The sequence below is a fragment of the Papaver somniferum genome, chromosome 11 (assembly GCF_003573695.1).
Source record: "Papaver somniferum cultivar HN1 chromosome 11, ASM357369v1, whole genome shotgun sequence".
NCBI classification, from domain to species: Eukaryota; Viridiplantae; Streptophyta; class Magnoliopsida; order Ranunculales; family Papaveraceae; genus Papaver; species Papaver somniferum.
Genome location: NC_039368.1, coordinates 38,580,593 through 38,601,456, shown reverse-complemented (window position 1 = coordinate 38,601,456; position 20,864 = coordinate 38,580,593). Strand labels below are relative to the sequence as shown.

At 36.7% G+C, this 20,864-nt stretch overlaps 2 protein-coding genes and 1 long non-coding RNA gene across 3 annotated transcripts; all 3 read left to right on the top strand.

The window, feature by feature from the left end:
* Nucleotides 1-2,266: 2,266 nt before the first annotated feature.
* On the top strand, nt 2,267-7,282 carry LOC113320241. Its single transcript, XR_003345989.1, has 2 exons — nt 2,267-2,560; nt 6,873-7,282. It is a non-coding gene; the product is annotated as an uncharacterized LOC113320241 (long non-coding RNA).
* A 4,061-nt stretch (nt 7,283-11,343) lies between these two features.
* Nucleotides 11,344-14,704, top strand: LOC113322213 (lipid phosphate phosphatase delta-like). The gene is made up of 8 exons (XM_026570258.1): nt 11,344-11,672; nt 11,791-11,886; nt 11,996-12,070; nt 12,160-12,290; nt 12,430-12,533; nt 12,674-12,802; nt 12,892-13,007; nt 14,032-14,704. The coding sequence occupies exons 1-8, from the start codon at nt 11,511-11,513 to the stop codon at nt 14,437-14,439; spliced, it is 1,221 nt and encodes a 406-aa protein (XP_026426043.1). The 5' UTR covers nt 11,344-11,510; the 3' UTR covers nt 14,440-14,704.
* Nucleotides 14,705-15,337: 633 nt separating this feature from the next.
* Nucleotides 15,338-18,175, top strand: LOC113322214 (lipid phosphate phosphatase delta-like). Its single transcript, XM_026570259.1, has 8 exons — nt 15,338-16,145; nt 16,243-16,338; nt 16,423-16,497; nt 16,583-16,713; nt 16,831-16,934; nt 17,049-17,177; nt 17,268-17,383; nt 17,493-18,175. Exons 1-8 carry the CDS (start codon nt 15,984-15,986, stop codon nt 17,898-17,900), a joined length of 1,221 nt encoding a protein of 406 aa, XP_026426044.1. The 5' UTR covers nt 15,338-15,983; the 3' UTR covers nt 17,901-18,175.
* Nucleotides 18,176-20,864: the final 2,689 nt, after the last annotated feature.

Sequence of the window (20,864 nt, the reverse complement as noted above, 5' to 3'; positions counted from 1 at the left end):
TATTAGTCAGTTGTAAGTATAACAGTGGTGTTTATACCAATGGTGGCTCTTCATCAAATAATTGTGCCAGCATCAATGTCAGCAGTGGTGCACCCTCTAGCAGTTATGCATACTAAGGCAGTTGTGTTCTCCATCACCTCCAAGATGGGTCTAACAAGGTTGTTAAAGGTTGCTGCTTCTTACCCAGTTGAATATAATCATCCTGAAACTTTCTCATTATCTCCCATGCTCATCCATCATCATCCTGTCCCGTTCCCAAGAATGCAAATTCTGGAAAATCCCTGCAGGACGATGAAGTCAAACAGTCCTAGCCGTTACAGTAATCCTCCTCTGCCAATGAAGTCGAACAGTCCTAGCCGTCACAGTAATCCTCCTCTGCCCATACAGTCATGCAGCCACAACCGTTACAGTAATTGGCGCCATTTTAGCTGCAAGAAGTTTTCTCTAAAGCTTGATGATTTCCTGCAAATAAATTACCCCCATCTGTCCATGCAGTCATACAGTCACAGCCGTTACAGTAATCGGCATCATTTTAGCCGCAAAAAGTTTCCCTACAACCCTGATAACTCGCAGTAACAAACTAATTTCAGTATCTTCACTAGGGTTAATCCTATTATAAATAACCTCTTCTCCCCGTACTCTTCACATCACAAACATCCTAAACTTGAAATCATTTTCAGTCACTTTCCTTCATACTTGTCTTATTTTCGGTGCTTTGAAATGGCTACTAATCCTCAAAACCAAGTCTCTAGTATCACTTCGCAAATGCAAAATACCAATATTAGTGCTGCTAAGGTTCAAAGAAGAACCTTGGGATCTTCTCAAGTTATCAATACTGCGGCTGAAAATTGGTCAAACAGTGTGCTAGGAAAAATCTCTTACCCAGAGGTTTTGGAGGTTAGAGAAGTTAAAGAAGAGATCAATGCGATCTGGAAGAAATATAAAAATAAGGAAACAAAGGTCATGGGGTCCTAATCTTTTTGTTTTCAAGTTCAGCACTTCTAATGAACAAGAAGAAATAATCAAGAAATCTCCGTGGACGGTGAAGGGATACTTGCTGGCAGTGAAAAAATACAATCTTAGAGCGTCCACAGTGGTGCGAGTATAACCAAAGACCAAAGACTAAAAAGAAAGACCAAATTTGGGTTTAGTCTGTCATGTAGCGTAGTGGGAAAAGAGTATATTTGGTCGCGCGTTGATAAACATTACGCCTGGGATCAGGCGTTGGTAAAGATAACGCCCGAGTGGGACGTTGGTAAAGATAACGCGCGAGTGGGGCGGAGATTATATCAAACGCTTCAGAAACAAAAAAAAAAAAAAAAAAAAGGAAAATAATGGGGCGGAGGTATAAAGCCCGCCCCATGTAAGTCCTTAGAATTTGTGAAAGTGGGGCGTACATTATATCAACGCGCCATTTCGGGCGTTGTCTTTACCAACGCCCCATCGGGCGTACATTATATCAACGCCCCGTTTCAGGCGTACATTATATCAACGCCCCTTGTGTAGCGGATATTATATCAACGCCCGATGAATGGCGGAGATTATATCAACGCCCGATGTGTAGCGGAGATTATATCAACGCCCGACTATATTTGGATTTGGTCTTGATCGCAGACCAAATTTGATCTGGATTTTACTCTTTGATCAAATTTTGATCGATGGTCCATCCCACTACGCCAGCCCACTCGACTGAAAATTTGGGTTTACTCGTCCATTGCAGTTGCTCTTAGAATCCCATTGGCTGACCATAAATTCATTCATCAAATTTGGACAGTAAAGCTGAGGAATCTACAATTGAAACACTTAAATGTGTCACTAGTGGATGAGATCATCCAAGATTTAGGAAAAAAGGTTGAGATAGATCCCCCTAATGCTCATCTGAGAATCGGCAGAATGGTCAAAGCTAAGATTAGGATGGAGTTGACAACACCACTTAAAAGAGGAGCTTGGCTAAGAACCGCGTCTGGAGGGGAAGCGTGGGTTAAGTACCATTGGGAGAGGCAACCCTACCACTTGTGTGATCAATGCTTTTTATTGAACATTCAGATGATCAGTGTGAGCAAATTGCGCATCAGCTACAACTTGATTCGATGTCAGCTGAAGAATATGAAATATGGGTTCGAGAAAATGAAGATCTTGAGGCTGAATTGGATGGATCTGAAGGAAATAATGGTGGTGGCAATAATATGAGTGCCCCGAACTCTTATGTGGGTGTCAATATAATAATTCCCTCTCCAAAAGATAAGGCATCAGATGGTATCGATAATTTTGAAGAAAGACAGAATCACAGAACAAACGCTCTCGTTCTGGCGGTGATGTCTCTTCCCCAACTGTTGTCATCCCAAATCAACCTGTTCCTCTTCTTCTCAATAATTCAACCACTCGCACTTTACAACCCAATCCAAACTCTTCTCCTGATATGATCATCTGCAAGCAACATGTGATTTCTACTGGCAACCTGATTGATCTAATGGAAGGTGTGGAAATGGAGGAAATTGATGAGGACACAGCTGTTGATGAAGAAATTACACTGATTAATAACGTGAAAGCTAATAACGAGGTATTTATAATCCCTAATCTCTTACGCCATATTTCCCTTAACCCTAATTTCATCAATTGTTACTCTTTTAATTTGTCCCTCATCTGCTATTGCCCTAATTTCTTGAATATTTCAAAACTTAATTTCTCCCCCAAATTTCCAGACCCCAATTTACTTGTCTTAATTTCTTCAACTTTCAGTAATCAATTGCTCAATTGCTATTATGTGATTATTGTTTACACGTTATTGTTGGTTGATACCCCGATTAGATCAATAATCTTGGGTGATTTGTTAATTGGAAATAATAATCCGTTTGGTTACTTTTTTAACCTGCGCTTTATTGACCTTATTGTCTTCTCTGATTTGATCGTTTAGGCTGCATTGCTGAATGCAGTTTGGTTGCTGTTGTTGCGTACTTTGTGTGTTTTGACAACTTTGTTGATCTATTTCCTGTTGGGTTGACTGCTTACATAGTCCTAGCATATAAGTTAGTTTGTCCTCTCTGTGGTTTTTATCTGTGTTTAACATTGCAGTGGTTTTATCACTCTTGGGCCTTCTGCACAAATAGTGTTTGTCTGGCCACATCTACTTGCAGTTCTAGTCATTCTGTTATTACTCTCATCATAAGAATTTTGTCGTGGAATTGTCAGGGCTTCGGCAACCCTATTTCAAGAACTGCTTTAGATAATCTTATTAAGAGTCAAAACCCTAATGTGATTTTTTTATGTGAAACCAAAAATGACTCCACTGAAATGAGCCAATATCTGAGAAGATTCAACTATCCTAACAATTGGATATTTCCATTTGTTGGTCTCTCTGGTGGCATATCTTTAAAGTGGAAGAGTGGTTTCAACCTTAAAATTGTATATAATTCAGATAAAATGATAAATGCTATAATTTCTTATGACCCTAGTAAACAAGAATTCCTAGTAACGTTTCTCTATGGTTCTATATACCATGATGAGAAGTTACAACAATGGGATTACATCAGCAAAATAGGTGAACAAGCAAATCTCCCATGGGTATTAATAGGTGATCTCAATATTACCATGTTTTCCCATGAGAGGTTTACTTTCACAAGACCGACTACTGAGGATTTACCAATCATTCAACAAATTATTGATAATGCTGATTTATCTGACTTAGGCTTTGTGGATTCTCCCTTCACTTGGTCTAACAAACAATCCGGCGATGATAATATAAGAGCTAGATTAGATAGGGCTCTAGTAAATGGTCTGTGGCTGAGTCATTATGCCAACTCAAAAGTTTTTCATATTGACTCTATAGGTTCAGACCACTTACCAATTATCTTGGCTACGAACACTCTTCTAATCAAGGTAAAAGGCCCTATAGATATTATAAGTGCTGGTTCAGTGACCCTTCCTCACATTCAGTAATCAAGAATGCTTTTTCTATACCTATTAGAGGAACTCATGCCTTTCAATTTGCCAATAGACTTAGAAATGTGAAAATTGAACTGAAAAATTGGAATATTTCGCACTTTGGTAATATTGATCATAAAGTCAAATCTCTTGGAACTCAACTACAAGTTCTGAATAGTGAAGCTAATACTACTCAGAATATTGAGGCTATTAAGCAAGTTGAGATACAGTTGGAGCATTGACAAAAAATCCAAGAAGAATTTTATGCTCAAAAGTCTAGAGTCGAGTTCATAAAAGGGCATGATAGAAATCCCAACTTCTACCATACTTATGTTAATAGAAGAAGGCATTTCAACCATATCAGTTCCCTTAAATTGAAAAATGGCCAATGGTCTAAGGATAGGAATCAACTTGAAGATCTATTGGTTAATCACTTTAGTTCTATTGGACTACGTCCAATCCTTTTCGTAATAGAGATTTTCTGAATTGCACAGATCCTTGTATATCTAATGTGGACAATGACAAATTATTGAGTCCCATTACTTTACAAGAAGTTAGAGACACAATTAAACAAATGGCTTCATGGTCTGCCCCGGGGCCTGATGGATTTCCACCAGGCTTCTATAAACAACACATGAAATTAGTGGAAAACGATATCTTCAAAATTGTCCAAAGTTTTTTCCACTCTAAACATTTGCTTAAAGAAATGAACCATACATTTCTATCTCTAATTCCTAAAGTCAACAATCCTGTGACTCCTGCTGACTTTAGGCCAATCTCATTATGCAATACTAGCTATAAAATAATCTCTAAAATCATTATTAACAGGATGAAACCACTATCGGGAAAAATTATATCACCATTCCAATCTGCGTATGTTCCGAATAGGAATATCCAGAATAATATGATTATTGCCCAAGAAGTAATTCATTCTATGAAAAGGAAGAGGAAAAAAGACAAATGTGGTATTATGGGTCTTAAGTTAGATATGTCTAAAGCGTTTGACTGTGTAGAATGGTCCTTCCTTATTGATGTTCTCAAACGCTTTGGATTTTCTGACTCTTGGTGTAACATTATTTATCAATGTATTAGTACCACGAGTATCTCAGTTCTTCTTAATGGATCCCCTTGTACTGCATACAAACCTAGTAGAGGTCTCCGTCAGGGAGACCCGTTATCCCCCTACTTGTTCATTGTATGTATGGAGTCTTTCTCGAGATATTTATTGCATGTTGGAGAATGTCATCTCATTCATGGGTTCAATCAGTAAAGAGGCTCCTAGTATCTCCCATCTCCTATTTTCCGACGATTGTCTCTTATTCACTAAAGCTACTCATGATGAGGCTAACAATTTAATGTCTCTCATTAAGGATTTTAGTCTCATCTCTGGCCAAGTGATAAATTTTCAAAAATCTGGATGCTTCTTTAGCAAGAATGTTCATCCAGATCATAGTGTCTCTCTCATAAGATCACTTAATGTTAAGAAAGTTGATCTGAATGATAAACACTTGGGCATCCCACTCTTTCTGAAAAGATCAAAGAATGAGTCTTTCTCCTTTCTCACTGATCATTTCGCGAATGGAGTGGCTAAGTGGAAAGGCAAGAACCTTAATCAATCTGGCAGGTCAATCATGGTAAATAATATTTTGAATTCTTCTCCCATCTACCATATGAATTCCTTCCTCCTCCCAGATGACCTTATCCACAAGATGGAGCAATCACAGCGTGATTTCTGGTGGGGAAAGAATTCAAACGGTGGTTTTTATCCTAGGAAATGGGAAAAAGTGTGTACACATAAAATGAAAGGGGGATTAGGATTTAGGAATTTAAAGTTCACTAATGTTACCCTCCTGACTAAAACAGCTTGGTCTCTTATTCATTCAGAAGATGAACTGTGGTTTAGAATTTTGAAATGCAAATATTTTAAGAATTGTCACCCTCTGCATCACTCAGATATTAAGGAATCTTCGTGGATTTGGAAAAGCATTTGTCATGGCCTTAGTATAATTAAGCATCATGCTATTTGGGAAGTTAGAAATGGTGAAAATATTCATGCTTTCATAGATAATTGGGTTCCAAATATGTCTAGTCCCTTATGCATTTCTTACCCTAATCTTAATCTGCGTGTTGATAGTTTGATTGACAAACATTTAAACACCTGGAATTCAGAACTGGTGCAAGCTTTCTTTACTCAAGAAAATAGTCAGAAAATTATGAACATTAGAATTCCCGTATCTGGTCGAGATAGGTTAGTTTGTCCATTCACTAAAAATGGCAACTTTTCTGTTAAATCAGCTTATAAGCTTTTGGCTGGTGAGTTGTCTCCTGCCGATCCTAATGCTCAATCTAATATGATATATAAAAATCTTTGGAAGCTTCTCTATTACCTAAAATCTAATTGTTTTTATGGAAATGCATTGAAGGTATTCTGCCTACTAAGGATAGAGTGACTCGGTTCAAGCCTAATCAAACCAACATTTGTAGCATGTGTGACACCAATTCTACTGAAACTGTTGAGCATCTTATTTTGCATTGTACTTATTCTGTATCTGTTTGGAATTCTTCGTCTTTTGGAAATTTGGTTCATCAAGATTCTGCTACTACTATTAACATCTATGATTGGATCAATAAACATCTTTCCTCTGATAATACTCATGGCTGCTCGGTTTTAACTACTGCATGGTGCATTTGGAGAGACAGATGTTTCCATACTTTCCAACAAAAACCCCTTAATACTCAATGCACTGTCATATTGGCTTCTAGATTGATTAGTGACACGAATGAAATTCTTACTTCTTCTAGTCAGAATCATTGCCCTACTGTTGTTGAAACTCATGTGGCTCCCTCGAATGAAGACCTTCCACATGGCTGTCTATTAGTTTACTGTGATGCTTGTTATGATAAAGATACTAATACTTCTGGTGTCGGTATTGTTGTCTTTAATCAAACAGGGGAGTTCAAAGGATGTAAAACAGTTGCAGGACAATCACTAAATCCAGAGGAAGCGGAATGCATGGCCTTACTAGAAGCTGTTAAGTGGGCTAAAGCAGGAGGTTATCAAAGAATCTGCTTAAGGAGTGATGCAAAGAATGCCATTACTTTTCTCAATAAAAGTGGGAATCAGATTAGCTGGTCCAACAATTCTATTTTAGAAGATTGTCTTTTTATTCTTAGAGATTTAAGCTTTGTTAAAATTGAGTACGTTAATAGGAATTTTAATGGTTGGGCTGATAAAACATCTAAACACAGTAGAAGATACAATGTAACAGGTGTTTGGTTGGACAATTATCATCCATTCATCTTAAATCAGTTGTAACCTTTCCCTATATTAATATATCTTCCTTTTCTAACAAAAAAAAAACTCAATTAGCTGAGAATCCTGGATTATTGACCACCTCTCAAGAATGTTCTAAAAAAAATTTAGATATCTCGAGGAATCAAAAAGTCTGAGATGAAAAGAACTTTATGATTTCCATCCATGTCGTTCCTGTTATGATATTACTTAAAACCTCAAAGATCAATAAGAACAAGATCCGGATACACAAACTGTTGGAACACTGCTAGGTCAAACTCGCAAGTTTTGCTATCTCAAGCTTGTTGTCAATGTTATATGCACATAACTATAACTTGATTTCTATATTATGAAAGTCAAGTCTCAGACTAGGATTAGAGTATGGTAGCTGAGTATCAGACATCACTGGATAACCCCCGAAGATTGAGACTAACGATCAAACGAAGATATTTAGAGAACTTCATCAACGAAGAGGTATGTGAAGACTAAACCATTATATTTACTCACAAGTATTACCATTATGTTTATATGAGACTATATTGTATGATTTCTAGTAGATTTAATACTGTAAAGAAGTAGTTTCGAGTCAAGCTTGTCTTTTTAAACATCTCGAAATATGATTCAAGCAATGAATATTCATAAATCCTTATCAATCTTAGTTCGAAACAATTTATTGTTCAATAACTATTTTTTTGTCAAATGGATCATTAGGAAATTTCCTGAGCAATGATATTTATATCTATGGTAATTAGGAACGTTCCGAAACATCAAAAGAGAGTTTTTAGAACTACTTAAATCTGGACACAGGGTTGGTACGCATACCCAACACCCGTACCCCAAGTATGTGAGGTTGCATAGCGTAGGTAGGTATGCGTACCTAGTACGCCTACCATGGAGTTATGAAATTGTGAATGGGGGGGATGAACACGTACTGGGATGAGTCCGTGAATAACCTAAGGGAACACATACCCAGTGCGCGTACAGTGGCTATCTGAATTCACGAACTGGTTCATAGGTACACATACCCTTTCACATACCTACCTGGTACAATTAAGCAGATGCTCATGAACTATTTTCACGAATATGTTTAGCATTGCTACAACTCTCATGAATACCTCTAATACATCTTTGGTCACTAAAACATCTTGTGTACATGCATCATGATTCAAGTTTTAAGTCTTTTTTGCTTATTAATTTTTAAGGCATACTTTCCATGAGATATCATTTTGCACGGTTCCGGTACTCTGGACCATAGTATATATTCTTCAATGTAATTTCAAGACGAACTTCTCACATTCTTGCATAAACTCCTAACAAGAGTTTCATCTAAAAAGAGAAAATGTTTGCTTGATTCTCAAGTTATCTTAGCTTGAATTCTATGCAACCATAGTCTTGAAAATCTATAAACGAAGACAGTTAAACAACTGGGAATTCCAATCTTGACTCTTTTTTGTCCTAGTTGTTTACTAGAGTTGTCCTCTATTAACCTAGGTTTCCTCTGAGAAACATAATTAGGTTAACGACTTAATGACTTTACTTACAGATTCGTGAAGCCAGGTTCTACTATATTTATCTTGATAGTTCGTGTATCCTGATCTTGTTCTTTCTGTTTGTCGAGGTTTTCGTCAATCTCCTTCAGGAACGAGATAGATAAAAATCACAAAGTTCTCTTCGTCTATGGCTTTGTGATTTCTCAAGATAAATATCTAAAACCCTTATGTATTTATAGGTTTAAGATTGTTCTTGAGAGGTGGTTAATAATCCAGGAGTCTCATCTAACTGAGTGTAAGTATTCCGGATTTGTGAGGTTTGCTAACTTTGCCTATTGCAAACAGATTTCCGAGCCTTGATCTATTCGATATAAAGGGAAGTCAGATAGTTCTTATATGTTAGAAGTAAATTGGTATCAAAATTCTTTACTTAGGTTGAAGCGACTCTTAGGGTGTAAAAAAGGTCAGCTAAGAGAACAATTACGCAGAGCCTTACGAGGTTCAAGAGACATGAGGAGCATGACTGCAACTGAATAGCTTGGAGGGTGAATTCTATCTCAACTACATTCCAGTACGAAGTATGATAATAGTAGGTTGGTGTCTATAACGTCTTAATATAGTTCGGTGTTCAAATTTGGATGCGAACCCGGGGTTTTTCTGCAGGTGCAGTTTTACTCGTTAACAAAACTTCTAGTGTTCCGCATTATGTTTTTTTATTTTTATAATGGGATTAAATAAATTAGTACGTAATCATCTTAGTAGATAAGTCCATATTAATTGTGATCTATTACGAGACTCGTTCTTGTAGAATTCGTATCTTGAAAGATAGATAACAAGTTTCATATTTGGAAGAATTATGATCTTCTTTATTTGGATACGACTAGATTGATTTTGGATATTAATTTTTGAGATCGCTCAAGTACTTTTCTATACAATCAGGACTTTATTGTCTTGACTTTATGATTGTGAAGAGAAAGTGATATAAACTCTATATACACATTGTCAAGGATCTTTAATTAGATCTACTTATAATTGTATTCGATTTTATGCATACAAGTTTCCGAACAAAAAAATTAGTGTACTTGATACCCTCTCCTTTAAACGAATTATCAGATAAAATATAGTCTGATCGGTCTTCACGAATCCCTAAGTTAATTCTTCAAGGTCGTAACCTAAAATATAGTTATATGAAGAACTTGGGTTATATAGGACGACTTTAGCTTAGCAACTAGGCCATAAGAGTTTCCAGAGATTAAGAAATCTTTTTGCAAGAGTCTTTCCATGTATGGATTTTCAAGGCTCCAGGTATCTTTGAATTTAAGCTAGGGTCGCTTGTTATTCAAACAAACACTTTCTCAGTTTAGATGAAATTCTTATCAAGAATTCATGTAAGCATGTTAGTTGCCTGCCTTGAAATTACACAGAAGAATATGCATTATGGTCAGGGGTTCTGGAGCTGTTCACAATGATAGTTCATGTTAGCAAGTATGCCTATTGAACTTACAAGCATAAGTGGTGATTAATAACACTCGGTCATATAATACAAGAGTTCGAATTTCATCATCGTTCCCTTCTTTCCCGCCTTAGGAAAACTTTCCCGACGCGAACCTAAGCTTAAAATATTGACTAAAACGAGACTAACAAGGTAACGAGCTTGTAGGAAAGCAGTTCAAAAGGACTGTATTGGGTACTTTGTTAGACTAACTCAATGTTCAGGATGATTAATGTAAGTTGAATCGCGCCGCCCGTAATCCGAGGAAACGTTGTCATAGAGGTAGGGTTATTCAAGCTCCCGAGAGCTTATCCTGCTTCTCTTTGACTTACTTTAATTCAGATCATTCTAAGAGGTTTGCTAAAAGTGTACCTAGTTGCTTTTCGGAAGAATAAAAGCTGTCTAGAAAAAATCTAAGTGGAGCCATCATGCTTTTTGTTTACTAGATTCTCTAAGTGGATCCATAAACCTTCAACTTTAAGGATGTAATACCAGTACCAACAAAGAAAGAATCCAACTTTAATGACATATTGGAGGTTTCTAAGAAAGTTACCATAAACCTTCCTTTATTAGATGCAATTAGGGAGCTTCCTGCTTATGCCCAGTTCTTTAAGGATATGTGTACGCGAAAACGAAAGCTTCACGTTCATAAGAAAGCCTTTTTAGCTAGTCATGTAAGTTCGATTATCCAGAACACCATGACTCATAAATATAAAGACCCAAGTTCCCCACTATATCTTACATTATAGGTAACTTCCGGGTAGAGAAAGCTTTATTTGACTTAGGAGCCAGTGTGAACTTACTTCCGTACTATGTGTACCTACATATAGGACTTGGTGAAATGAAACCTACCTAGATAACACTGCAATTAACTGATAGGTCTGTGGAAATTTCTCAAGACGTTATTGAGGATAATTTTACCGAGGTCGATAAATTTAGGGTTGGTGAGGAAATCGAACCGAACCAAACCAAACCAATCCTTTGTCGTGGTATTATTGCACTCGAGAACAACATTTGTCCATCCAGTGGCGGCTTAATTTGGGATTTTGTCAAGTCTCATTGAACCCGCCTCAATTGTAACGTCGCAGTCCGTCACGTGATCGGCTTGGACTCCGTTTCATCTGATTAACTCAATTCAAGTCCCACCCGAGTTGAGGAGCCAACCGCGACTTAATCTTAGAAAAATTCATGTTCATTAATGTCAAGTTAAATTCAAACTTTACTTTTTCCAGAAAGTATGCATAGATTTGCCCCCTTTTATGAGTAAAACACATTAAATTCTCAATTTCCCTGAAGGAGAAGAATATCATAAAGAATGGAGGGCATACATGGGTGGCAAGTGATTTCTGTATTTGGAATTCTGTTTTGGATTTTGATTTCTTCATTCTTAAAATTGACTCAGAAGATTCGATCCATAACCCAACCATGGGTTACTCAACAAGTCATCAATGAAACTCCATTCATTCTTCAGATCCAGGTAAACCAAATGGCTTAACAAATTCTTCAAATTTTACTTCGGTTTTTCCAAAAAAAATTTCAAGATTTTTTAAAATTTTTGTTGAGTGATAATCCATCCTCTTTAAAATTATCTGCAGGGTGCCCAACATGGTTTCTTGGATGCTTTATTCTCTACTCTGTCTTGTGTTGTTTCTGTGCCGTTTTACACTGCTTTTCTTCCTCTTCTTTTCTGGGTATGTTATCTTCTTTCAACCGCTTTTCTTAATTTGGTTGATGATTTTGTTTGATTTGCAGAAATTCTTGTGTGGTGTAGTTATGGATTTTATATTGTGTATGTTGTAGAGTGGACATGGTAAATTGGGTAGACAGATGACCTTATTGATGGCTATATGTGATTATATAGGTAACGTAATCAAGGTACATATTTCTTCAAGTTTGTAAAATACTTACTTAAATTAAATCTCTTAGTCCTTTTTAAGTTTTTATTTCTTTTTCTATGTTAATAGGATTTGGTATCAGCTCCAAGACCAAGTTGTCCACCTATTAGGAGAGTAACGGCTACAGAAGATGAGAAAGAAAATGCATTGGAATATGGATTTTCTTCTTCCCACACTCTTAACACAGTCTGCTTATCAGGGTATTCCTTCCACGACATTACGTCTCCGTTTTTATTTCTGCACACATTTGCGGTATATCACAGTTATAGTAGAGGGTAATGTTTAAGGAATCCTAATAAGCCTGCTTTGTTTTGTTTGGGTGATTTGAGGATGTCGCAGATACTTGGTTCACTATGTTTTGGACTACATCAATTACACAGATGGTTTCTTAATATTGATTGGAGTTGCAATTGCTTGCTTATTTGTGGGGCTTATTGGCTTCGGTTAGTTTTTCTATTCAAACTTTGATTTCATATATGATCAGAAAAGAAATCTCACTAAAACTAGTTATAATATTTCGTCTACTAAAACTAGTTTTTCGGTTAGTTTTCCCTATTGGATTTTAATTTTGTTCTCTTGGCAGGAAGGATTTACCTTGGTATGCACAGCCCCGTTGATGTCATCGGTGGACTCATTATCGGTCTAGTAATCCTAAGAATTTGGCTGATGGTTCATCATCATGTTGATCAATTTATAGTCTCGGGACATAATGGTATGTGTACGAGGAATGTCTCAAGGATTTTCTGGTTATCATTTTCAGTTTACTCACTAGTTCATCCAGTTCTTGCTTCTTTACTGCAGTCACTTCCTACTGGGCCACCCTTAGTCTCTTACTGTTATTCGCGTATCCAACTCCAGAGTTTCCAACTCCAAGCTTTGAATACCATACAGCCTTTAATGGTGTTGCATTGGGAATTGTGAGTAGCAGAGTATCTTATTACTTCCTGATATTTATAATTAATCTATCAATTACTGTTTTCTTTTGGATATTTGATAGTCCTCTGAAGATTTCTGTATAGAGCATATGCTAACTGCACTGTTTCTTCATTATTGTCATCTGTTTGTTGTTATACAATTAGAAGAAAACATTCTTTTCCGATATCAGGATGTCTTTGGGCACCCTTAGGTCGTACTAGTAACATCAGTATGTTACTTGTGCTTTGAGATTGCACGTCTCTTAGCTTCTTTGTCCGAACTATTTTCTTTGAGTTAGGGGAATAGTGTTGCTTTAAGTTCATAGACATGTAACTAAAGATTCTACAGGAAGGAGTTAAAATATGAAAGCAAGTTGAAGCAGGAATAAGGGAAAAGCAAAGACATTAGTGTGAAAACTGAGTAGACAGAACGCATCCCAGTGCTTAATCAAGTGTTAATGTTTCCAACTAATTATATTAATATATGTATCAACTCCGTTCCAAATTGCTCTTGGGGCAATCTTTACATATTTAAAGCGTAGTATGGGTATATTGTTCATACAATCCACTCCACTCCAAGCTACCAAACCAAATTCTGAGTTGGACACTGCAATTGTAAACCTAACCTGCATCTGAGAAGTAGTAGAACATCAACTAGTGAGTTTATTTTTATGGTTTGAAACTTGAATTTTTTTGAATGGGTAGGTACTTTATTCGCTCTATCTCTAAAGTTTAGAAAGTACAACCATTCTGAAAAAGGACCCCACCAAGTTATTATTCCAAGTTTAAGTTCCGACTTTTATTCCATCTCATCTGCGAGTGATCCCTGCTTTTGCTGACCAGAATAATGAACAATAATTAAAACTTAGTCCATATCTTTTGTAGAACTGTACTGACATACTAAGGCACATTGAAAATAGACAGTTGATAACATATGCGGTTAAAAAGTACCCCATGTTTGCAGTTTTATTCAGGATGTAAGCATTTAGTTATCACTGATGATATTTGGTGTTTGTATGTTCTGTAGGTAAGTGGAGTCCAGCAAACTTACCTTCAATTTCACCATGAAAATGTTCCACGCCTCTTCACCCCACAATTAACCCTTGGGCTTTACATGAGAAGGATGGCCATCGGCATTCCTACAATACTAGTTGTTAAATTATGTAGCAAGAATTTATCTAAATGGGTACTCCCGGTAGTATGCAACACTCTGGGAATCCCAATAAGATCATCTTCTTACATCCCAGCAATAACTGTGAAGACTGCAGATAAAAAAAATGACACAAAGAGACAGCCTGGTTATCTCAATAAGGTCTTGCTATTTCCTCAAGACTCATATGATGTTGACACAGGTATAAGGTTCCTTCAATATGCAGGATTGGCGTGGTCAGTCGTCGATTTAGTTCCATCTTTATTTCCTCACCTTGGGTGTTAAGAAGTGGTGACAAGTTTATAACATGACCAACCAACATTGAGTGGGTCTAAGAGGTCAGATCTAATTCATCGTGTATTTATTGTTAAATTCCTTTCTTCTCTCTGTAGGTAGTTAATATGTATATCATACTTGGTTCTTTTTTCTTCTTTTTACCAGGGGATGCGTTTATGTACCCCTTCAAGAACAAATTATAATACTTGTTCTGATTTTAATGTTTTGATCTAGTTTTGAGCTGGTTCAATCCTCCTTGCATAGATGCACAATATGAGAATGAGTCACTCATCTAGATTTTTTAAGGTGTCACAGATGAATGAGAATTGTTTATTATTGTGTGCATTCTGATTTCTTAGTTCTCATTAGGCATCTCTGAGTTTTTTTTTTTTTTTTTTTTTTGACACGGCATCTCTGAGTTACACTTGGGTAAGTTTAGAGATATCAGGCTTTCTTGAACATGTTTGCCAAAAATCCACATGGGACTTTCAACTCCACAAATGACTAGCCAAATCTCCATTATGAAATAAGTATGTGGAACAATGCTCCTACCCTGAAGTGAAAGGGATCTCGCAAATCCCATGGCGTACATTCAGGAATAGCAAATGAAGTAACAATCATAACTGGATGCAGAAGAGATTCCGTTGCTCTGGATGTCATCTTATTAGCTGAATTAAAAATTGATATACTGTGTGATAATACCAGTGCCATGTCTTTGGATTCTGATCCTATTTTTCATGTCAAGACAAAGCAAAATGAGTACAAAATAGGTCCTAACAATATAGACAATTGAGATCATAGTAGACACATACAATATATAGACAATTGAGATCAAAGTAGAGATGACAAATTTCATGAACGATTAAAGAGGTAAAAGAAACCTAACCTATCTGATACCATAGCAACAGTGTATCAATGGATGAAATGACAGAACATTTCATTAAGAGAGGATAATCTTCATTACAAGAAAATGAAGCAGATGACACTTCATTTATAGTTTAGCTTAACCGACTAAACTAACCATGTATTACAAGCGCACCTACACAAGACACGTGTGTGCTGACAGAGTAATAAAATGGTAAAGAGGGAAATGAAGACTTAAAAATACTTATCCTTCACTGCTTCTCACGCTTATCCTGCACCACTGTACCATTGTTAAGAAGTAGGAGAAGTTGTAGATAAGTTACTGGAAGAGTGGAAACCGGAGGAATTTGAAGTTAGAGAAGTTGTAGATAATTATTTAGATACTACTTCACTTTTTCATGGAGAAACATCAACACTCAGATTCAGCCTAGCATAGGAGATGAAGATATGCTGGACAACTACTGAAACTTTTTGAGGTAAGGATTTTTTTGCAGAGTAAAAGTCATCCCCACGTGACTCTGTAATTCAAAACTTCAACTAACAGTTTCGCATGATTTTGATATCTACTTCAACTAACAGTTTTAGCTTGACTTTCTCTTTGCTTGAAAAACTCATGTTTATTAATGTCAAGTTAAGTTCAAACTCGACTTTCAAGTCAAGTTTCCCGAAGAAGAAGAATATCATAAAGAATGGAGAGCGTACATGGGTGGCAAGTGATTTCTGTATTTGGTATTCTGTTTTGGATTTTGATGTCCTCATTCTTAAATTTAACTCAGAAGATTCGATGCATAACCCAACCATGGGTCACTCGACAAGTCATCAATGAAACTCCCTTCATTCTTCGGATTCAGGTAATCTTATAAGTTATAACCCATAACAAATTCTTCTCATTGTACTTTGATTTTTTCAAAACTTTAAGTTTTTTTAGAGTGATGATCCATTGTGCAGGGTGCTCAACATGGTTTCTTGGATGCTCTATTCTCTACTCTATCTTGGGTTGTTTCTGTACCGTTTTACACTGCTTGTCTTCCTCTTCTGTTCTGGGTACGTTATTGTCTTGGATAATTTTGATCGATTGATTGATTTTTGTATAGCTTGTTTATAGATTCTTGTGAGATGGTGTTGTAGAGTGGACATGGCAAATTGGGTAGACAGCTGACGTTACTGATGGCTCTATGTAATTATATAGGTAACGTAATTAAGGTACATACATATCTCTTCAAGAACTTACTTAAATTAAATCTCTTAGTCCATTTTAAGTTTCATTTCTTTTTCTATATGTTAGTAGGATTTGGTATCAGCTCCAAGACCAAGTTGTCCACCTATTAGGAAGGTAACGGCTACAAAAGATGAGAAAGAAAGTGCACTGGAATATGGATTTCCTTCTTCCCACACTCTTAGCACAGTGTGCTTATCAGGGTATTCCTTCCACGACATTACGTCTCCGTTTTTCTTTCTATACATATATGAGACTAATGCATGAGAAATCCTAATAAGCATGCCTTGTTTTGTTCGGGTGATCTGAGGATGTTGCAGATGCTTGCTTCAGTATGTTTTGGACTACATCGATTGCGGAGATGATTCCTTAATATTGATTGGGGTTGCAATTGCTTGCTTATTTGTGGGGCTTATGGGCTTTGGTTAGTTTTTCTAGTCACACTTTAGTTTCTTGCATGTTCAGTAAAAGAAATATTTCGACTACCCGTTCGTCTCTTTTTTTCCCCTATTGAATTTTAATTTTGTTCTCTTGGTAGGAAGAATTTACCTTGGTATGCACAGCCCCATTGATGTCATTGGTGGACTCGTTATCGGTCTAGTAATCCTAAGAATTTGGCTGATGGTTCATCATCATGTTGATCAATTTATACTCTCGGGACAGAATGGTACGTGTACCTGAACGTCTCAAGGATTTTCTGGTCTATCTTTTTTCAGTTTATTCACTAGTTCATTCCATTCTTGCTTCTTTACTGCAGTTACTTCCTACTGGGTCACCCTTAGTCTCTTACTGTTATTCGCGTATCCAACTCCAGAGTTTCCAACTCCAAGTTTTGAATACCATGCAGCCTTCACTGGCGCTGCATTAGGAATTGTGAGTAGCAGAATATATCTTATTACTTCTTGTTCAAATCTGTGAATCACTATGTTAACTACAAGGCTTATTCAGGACGTAAGCATTTTGTTTTTTGAATGTTCTGTAGGTAATTGGAGTCCAGCAAACTTACCTTCAATTTCACCATGAAAATGTTCCACGCCTCTTCACCCCACAATTAAGCCTTGGGCTTTACATGAGAAGGATGGCCGTCGGCGTTCCTATCATGCTAATTGTTAAATTATGCATCAAGAATCTATCTAAATGGGTACTCCCGGTGGTATGCAACACTCTGGGAATCCCAATAAGATCATCTTCGTACATCCCAGCAATAACCGTGAAGACTGCAGATGAAAAAAATGACACAAAGACACAGCCTGGTTATCTCAGTATGATCTTGCTATTTCCTCCAGACTCTTTCGATGTCGACACAGGTATACGGTTCTGTCAATATGCAGGACTGTCGTGGTCAGCCGTGAGTTTAGTTCCATGCTTGTTTCCTCACCTCTGGCGTTAAGAAGTGGCGCAAATTTATAAGAGCATCTCCAATACAAGGGGTCAAGATTACCTTAGACGGAGGTCTTATTAATATCTCTTTTTGGAATTCTGTTACTGGGGCCGCAATCTCTATGGGAATTGGGGGTTTCATATGATACTAGTATCCTAAAAGTGGCTAGGGGGAGACCTAGTCAATGTTAAAAGTCAGATTTGCCCTTTCATCAATCTTATTACCTAAAATCAAAATTAATTCAAAATTCAAAACAAACTTAATTCAACAGCATCTTTCTCTCTTATTCTTCTCAAAATCAAACAACAAGCTTATGATAAATCAATTTTTTTGATCAAATCTTCATCAATTTTCAAAAATGTTTATTAAGGTTGGTTCTCAAGATGACAAGATCAATATGATTTGGATTGAGCCCACCATCTACTTATTCTAATGTTTATGAAGGTGTTGAATCACAAGATTAAGATTCAATGAATGAATCTGTCCAAAACCAGTTGATTACGAATCGAAAAATCCACCATTTATTTTACCTTTAGATTGGTTTGATAGGTAAGATTGATGAATTTAGGGTTTAGGAAAACTACTTCTGGGTTGATTACAGCTAGGAGTTCTTGTCAACCTAGACGTGATAAGATAGTCACAGTTGGGATTCAAAGAACTCCCAGCCGTGATGTACCTATTATGATTGAGACTTTCCTAGCCATAAGTTTTTCTGTATCTGCATAAAACTAGAACTTTTATTTGTGATTCAGTTAGGAATTCCACACCGTAACTTTAGGATCCCAGACGCAACATTTGTTTCCCAGCCGTCTGTTACCTTAACGGCTAGGTCGTGCAATTTTTCTAACCGTGTACTATTTTGACGGTTGGGCTGGTATGCACATTCCAGCCATTAACTGGACGCACAAATGGTTTTTGTATTGCTTCCTAACCGTAACATTCTGAGTGAAAAGAAAATATACATATTTCATAGCATTTCATTTAAAGACATACATATTTCATAGCATAAACTTTAAAGAAAAGATCATTACATTATGGATCTTAATAATAGTGCTCGAAATCATCATAAGTACTTTCTTCCAAGACACGATAGCAACCATGAAGGTAAAACTTCTTTCCATGGACATCCTCATAATCGGCTTCGACCATCTCCCACTGAAAAGCGAATCAATTTTAAGTTAGTATTATTTAAAACAATACTTGACGGAAGAATTATTGATAAACTTACTCTTTGAACGCGTGGCATATTGGGATTGTTTTCCGTTAAGACTTTCATTTCCTCTTTGAAAGCTTTCAATTGTGGAAAAAGCTTCTCGAATATTTTCTTAATGAGTTTCATCGATCGTCCATTATGACTTTCGTCTAATGACACAAAATAATGTGCATACGGTTCCAAAAAGAATCGGATTCTTCATCTATGTAAATGTTTGCATCTTCGTGATGCTTTACTACCGTCAGCCATGCTCTAACGATTGCAACATCTTATTCGGCATTGTAGTGAGTAACTTTTTTTCTTTTGTTGGAACAATTAGAGATTTAAAGTTTGAGAGAGAGAGAGAGAGAGAGTTTTTGCACAAATTATTTGTTGGAAAAGGGCCATTTTGTAGCAAAGAATGACCCAACGACTAGTTTTTTCAAAAATTAGCCGTTCCTCAAAAAACTCAATGCAATAACTCAAGGCCTCAAAAAAAATCAATGCAATAACTCATCGCAATCCCAGATTTACGGCCAGGAAGGTTGGAAAGACCAAGCCCTATCGTGTTTGCCGGCTGGGTTTTAACCCTGACTAGGCCATAAATCTGAACAGAGGTATCACAGATAAACTTGCGGCTCATTCGTATTTAAACCGGCTGGGAATGTTCAGAATTATGGCTTGGTAAGGGTTGAAACCCAGCCGACACATCAAAACGGCTTGGTCTTTCCAAGCTTCCTTGCCGTTAACTAGACGTTGGGTCATTCTTTGCTATAAAATGACCCTTCTCCAACAAAGAGTTTGTGCAAAAACTCTCAAACTTTCAAAGTTGTTGCAACAAAAAAAGAAGAAAAATGGCTGCGGGATACACTACTGAAGAAGATATTGCAATCGTAAGAGCGCCGCTCATGGTGAGAAAGCATAACGAAGATTAAGGCATTAACGCGGGCGAAAGTGATGATTCTCAATGGAACCATATATTTTATGATCTTTGTTGCCATAGATAGTAATGAAAATGGAAGATCAATGAACCAAATGAAGGAAAGGTTTGATGCAATTGGAACGGGTGAAGGCGAAGTGTCCCGAAAATTCCCTTTTCGAAAGAGTGAGTATGCGCAAAAGTTTTTCATCAAGTAAGTTTTAAATAATATACTAACTGCATGTTGATTTGTTTTTTCTAGGAAGTCTTGGCTCTTTCCTGATACAAAACTATTCATCACAAAGAATTCGAGCATGAGAAATGATATTGGGTCACGAAAGAGTTTATTGAGATTTTCAACAAAGCTTGACTATTTATGTGTAATACTTTATGTTTGTTTTTTTTGATTTGGGTATAACTATTGAATGTAACGCGGTCTAATTATGTAATGGTAACATTATGAATTGATGAATAAATTTTAATGGAACACGACAACAAAATTTACAAAACCAACCATAATTATGGCTAGGCAAACCAGCCGTAATTATGGGAATCACAACCAACGGCCAGAATATCCTGCCATAACCTGTTAAATCTCAGTCGAGAAAGGAAATTCCAAACCGTATATGCTTCTGGAAGACTTGGTATGGTCTAGAAACTATAAGGACCCAAACGATATACGGTTTACGGTTTGGTCATTGTCCGTTATCCAAACCGTAAATCTGAATTTTCAGATTTTCTGGTCAAAACGGCTAGGTCATTTGTGATTATAACCTAGCCGATAATACCTTAAAAAAAATATCAAACTATTCATTTTTTTCTTTTAAGAAATTAAACAAACATAAAACTCAATATACCAAAA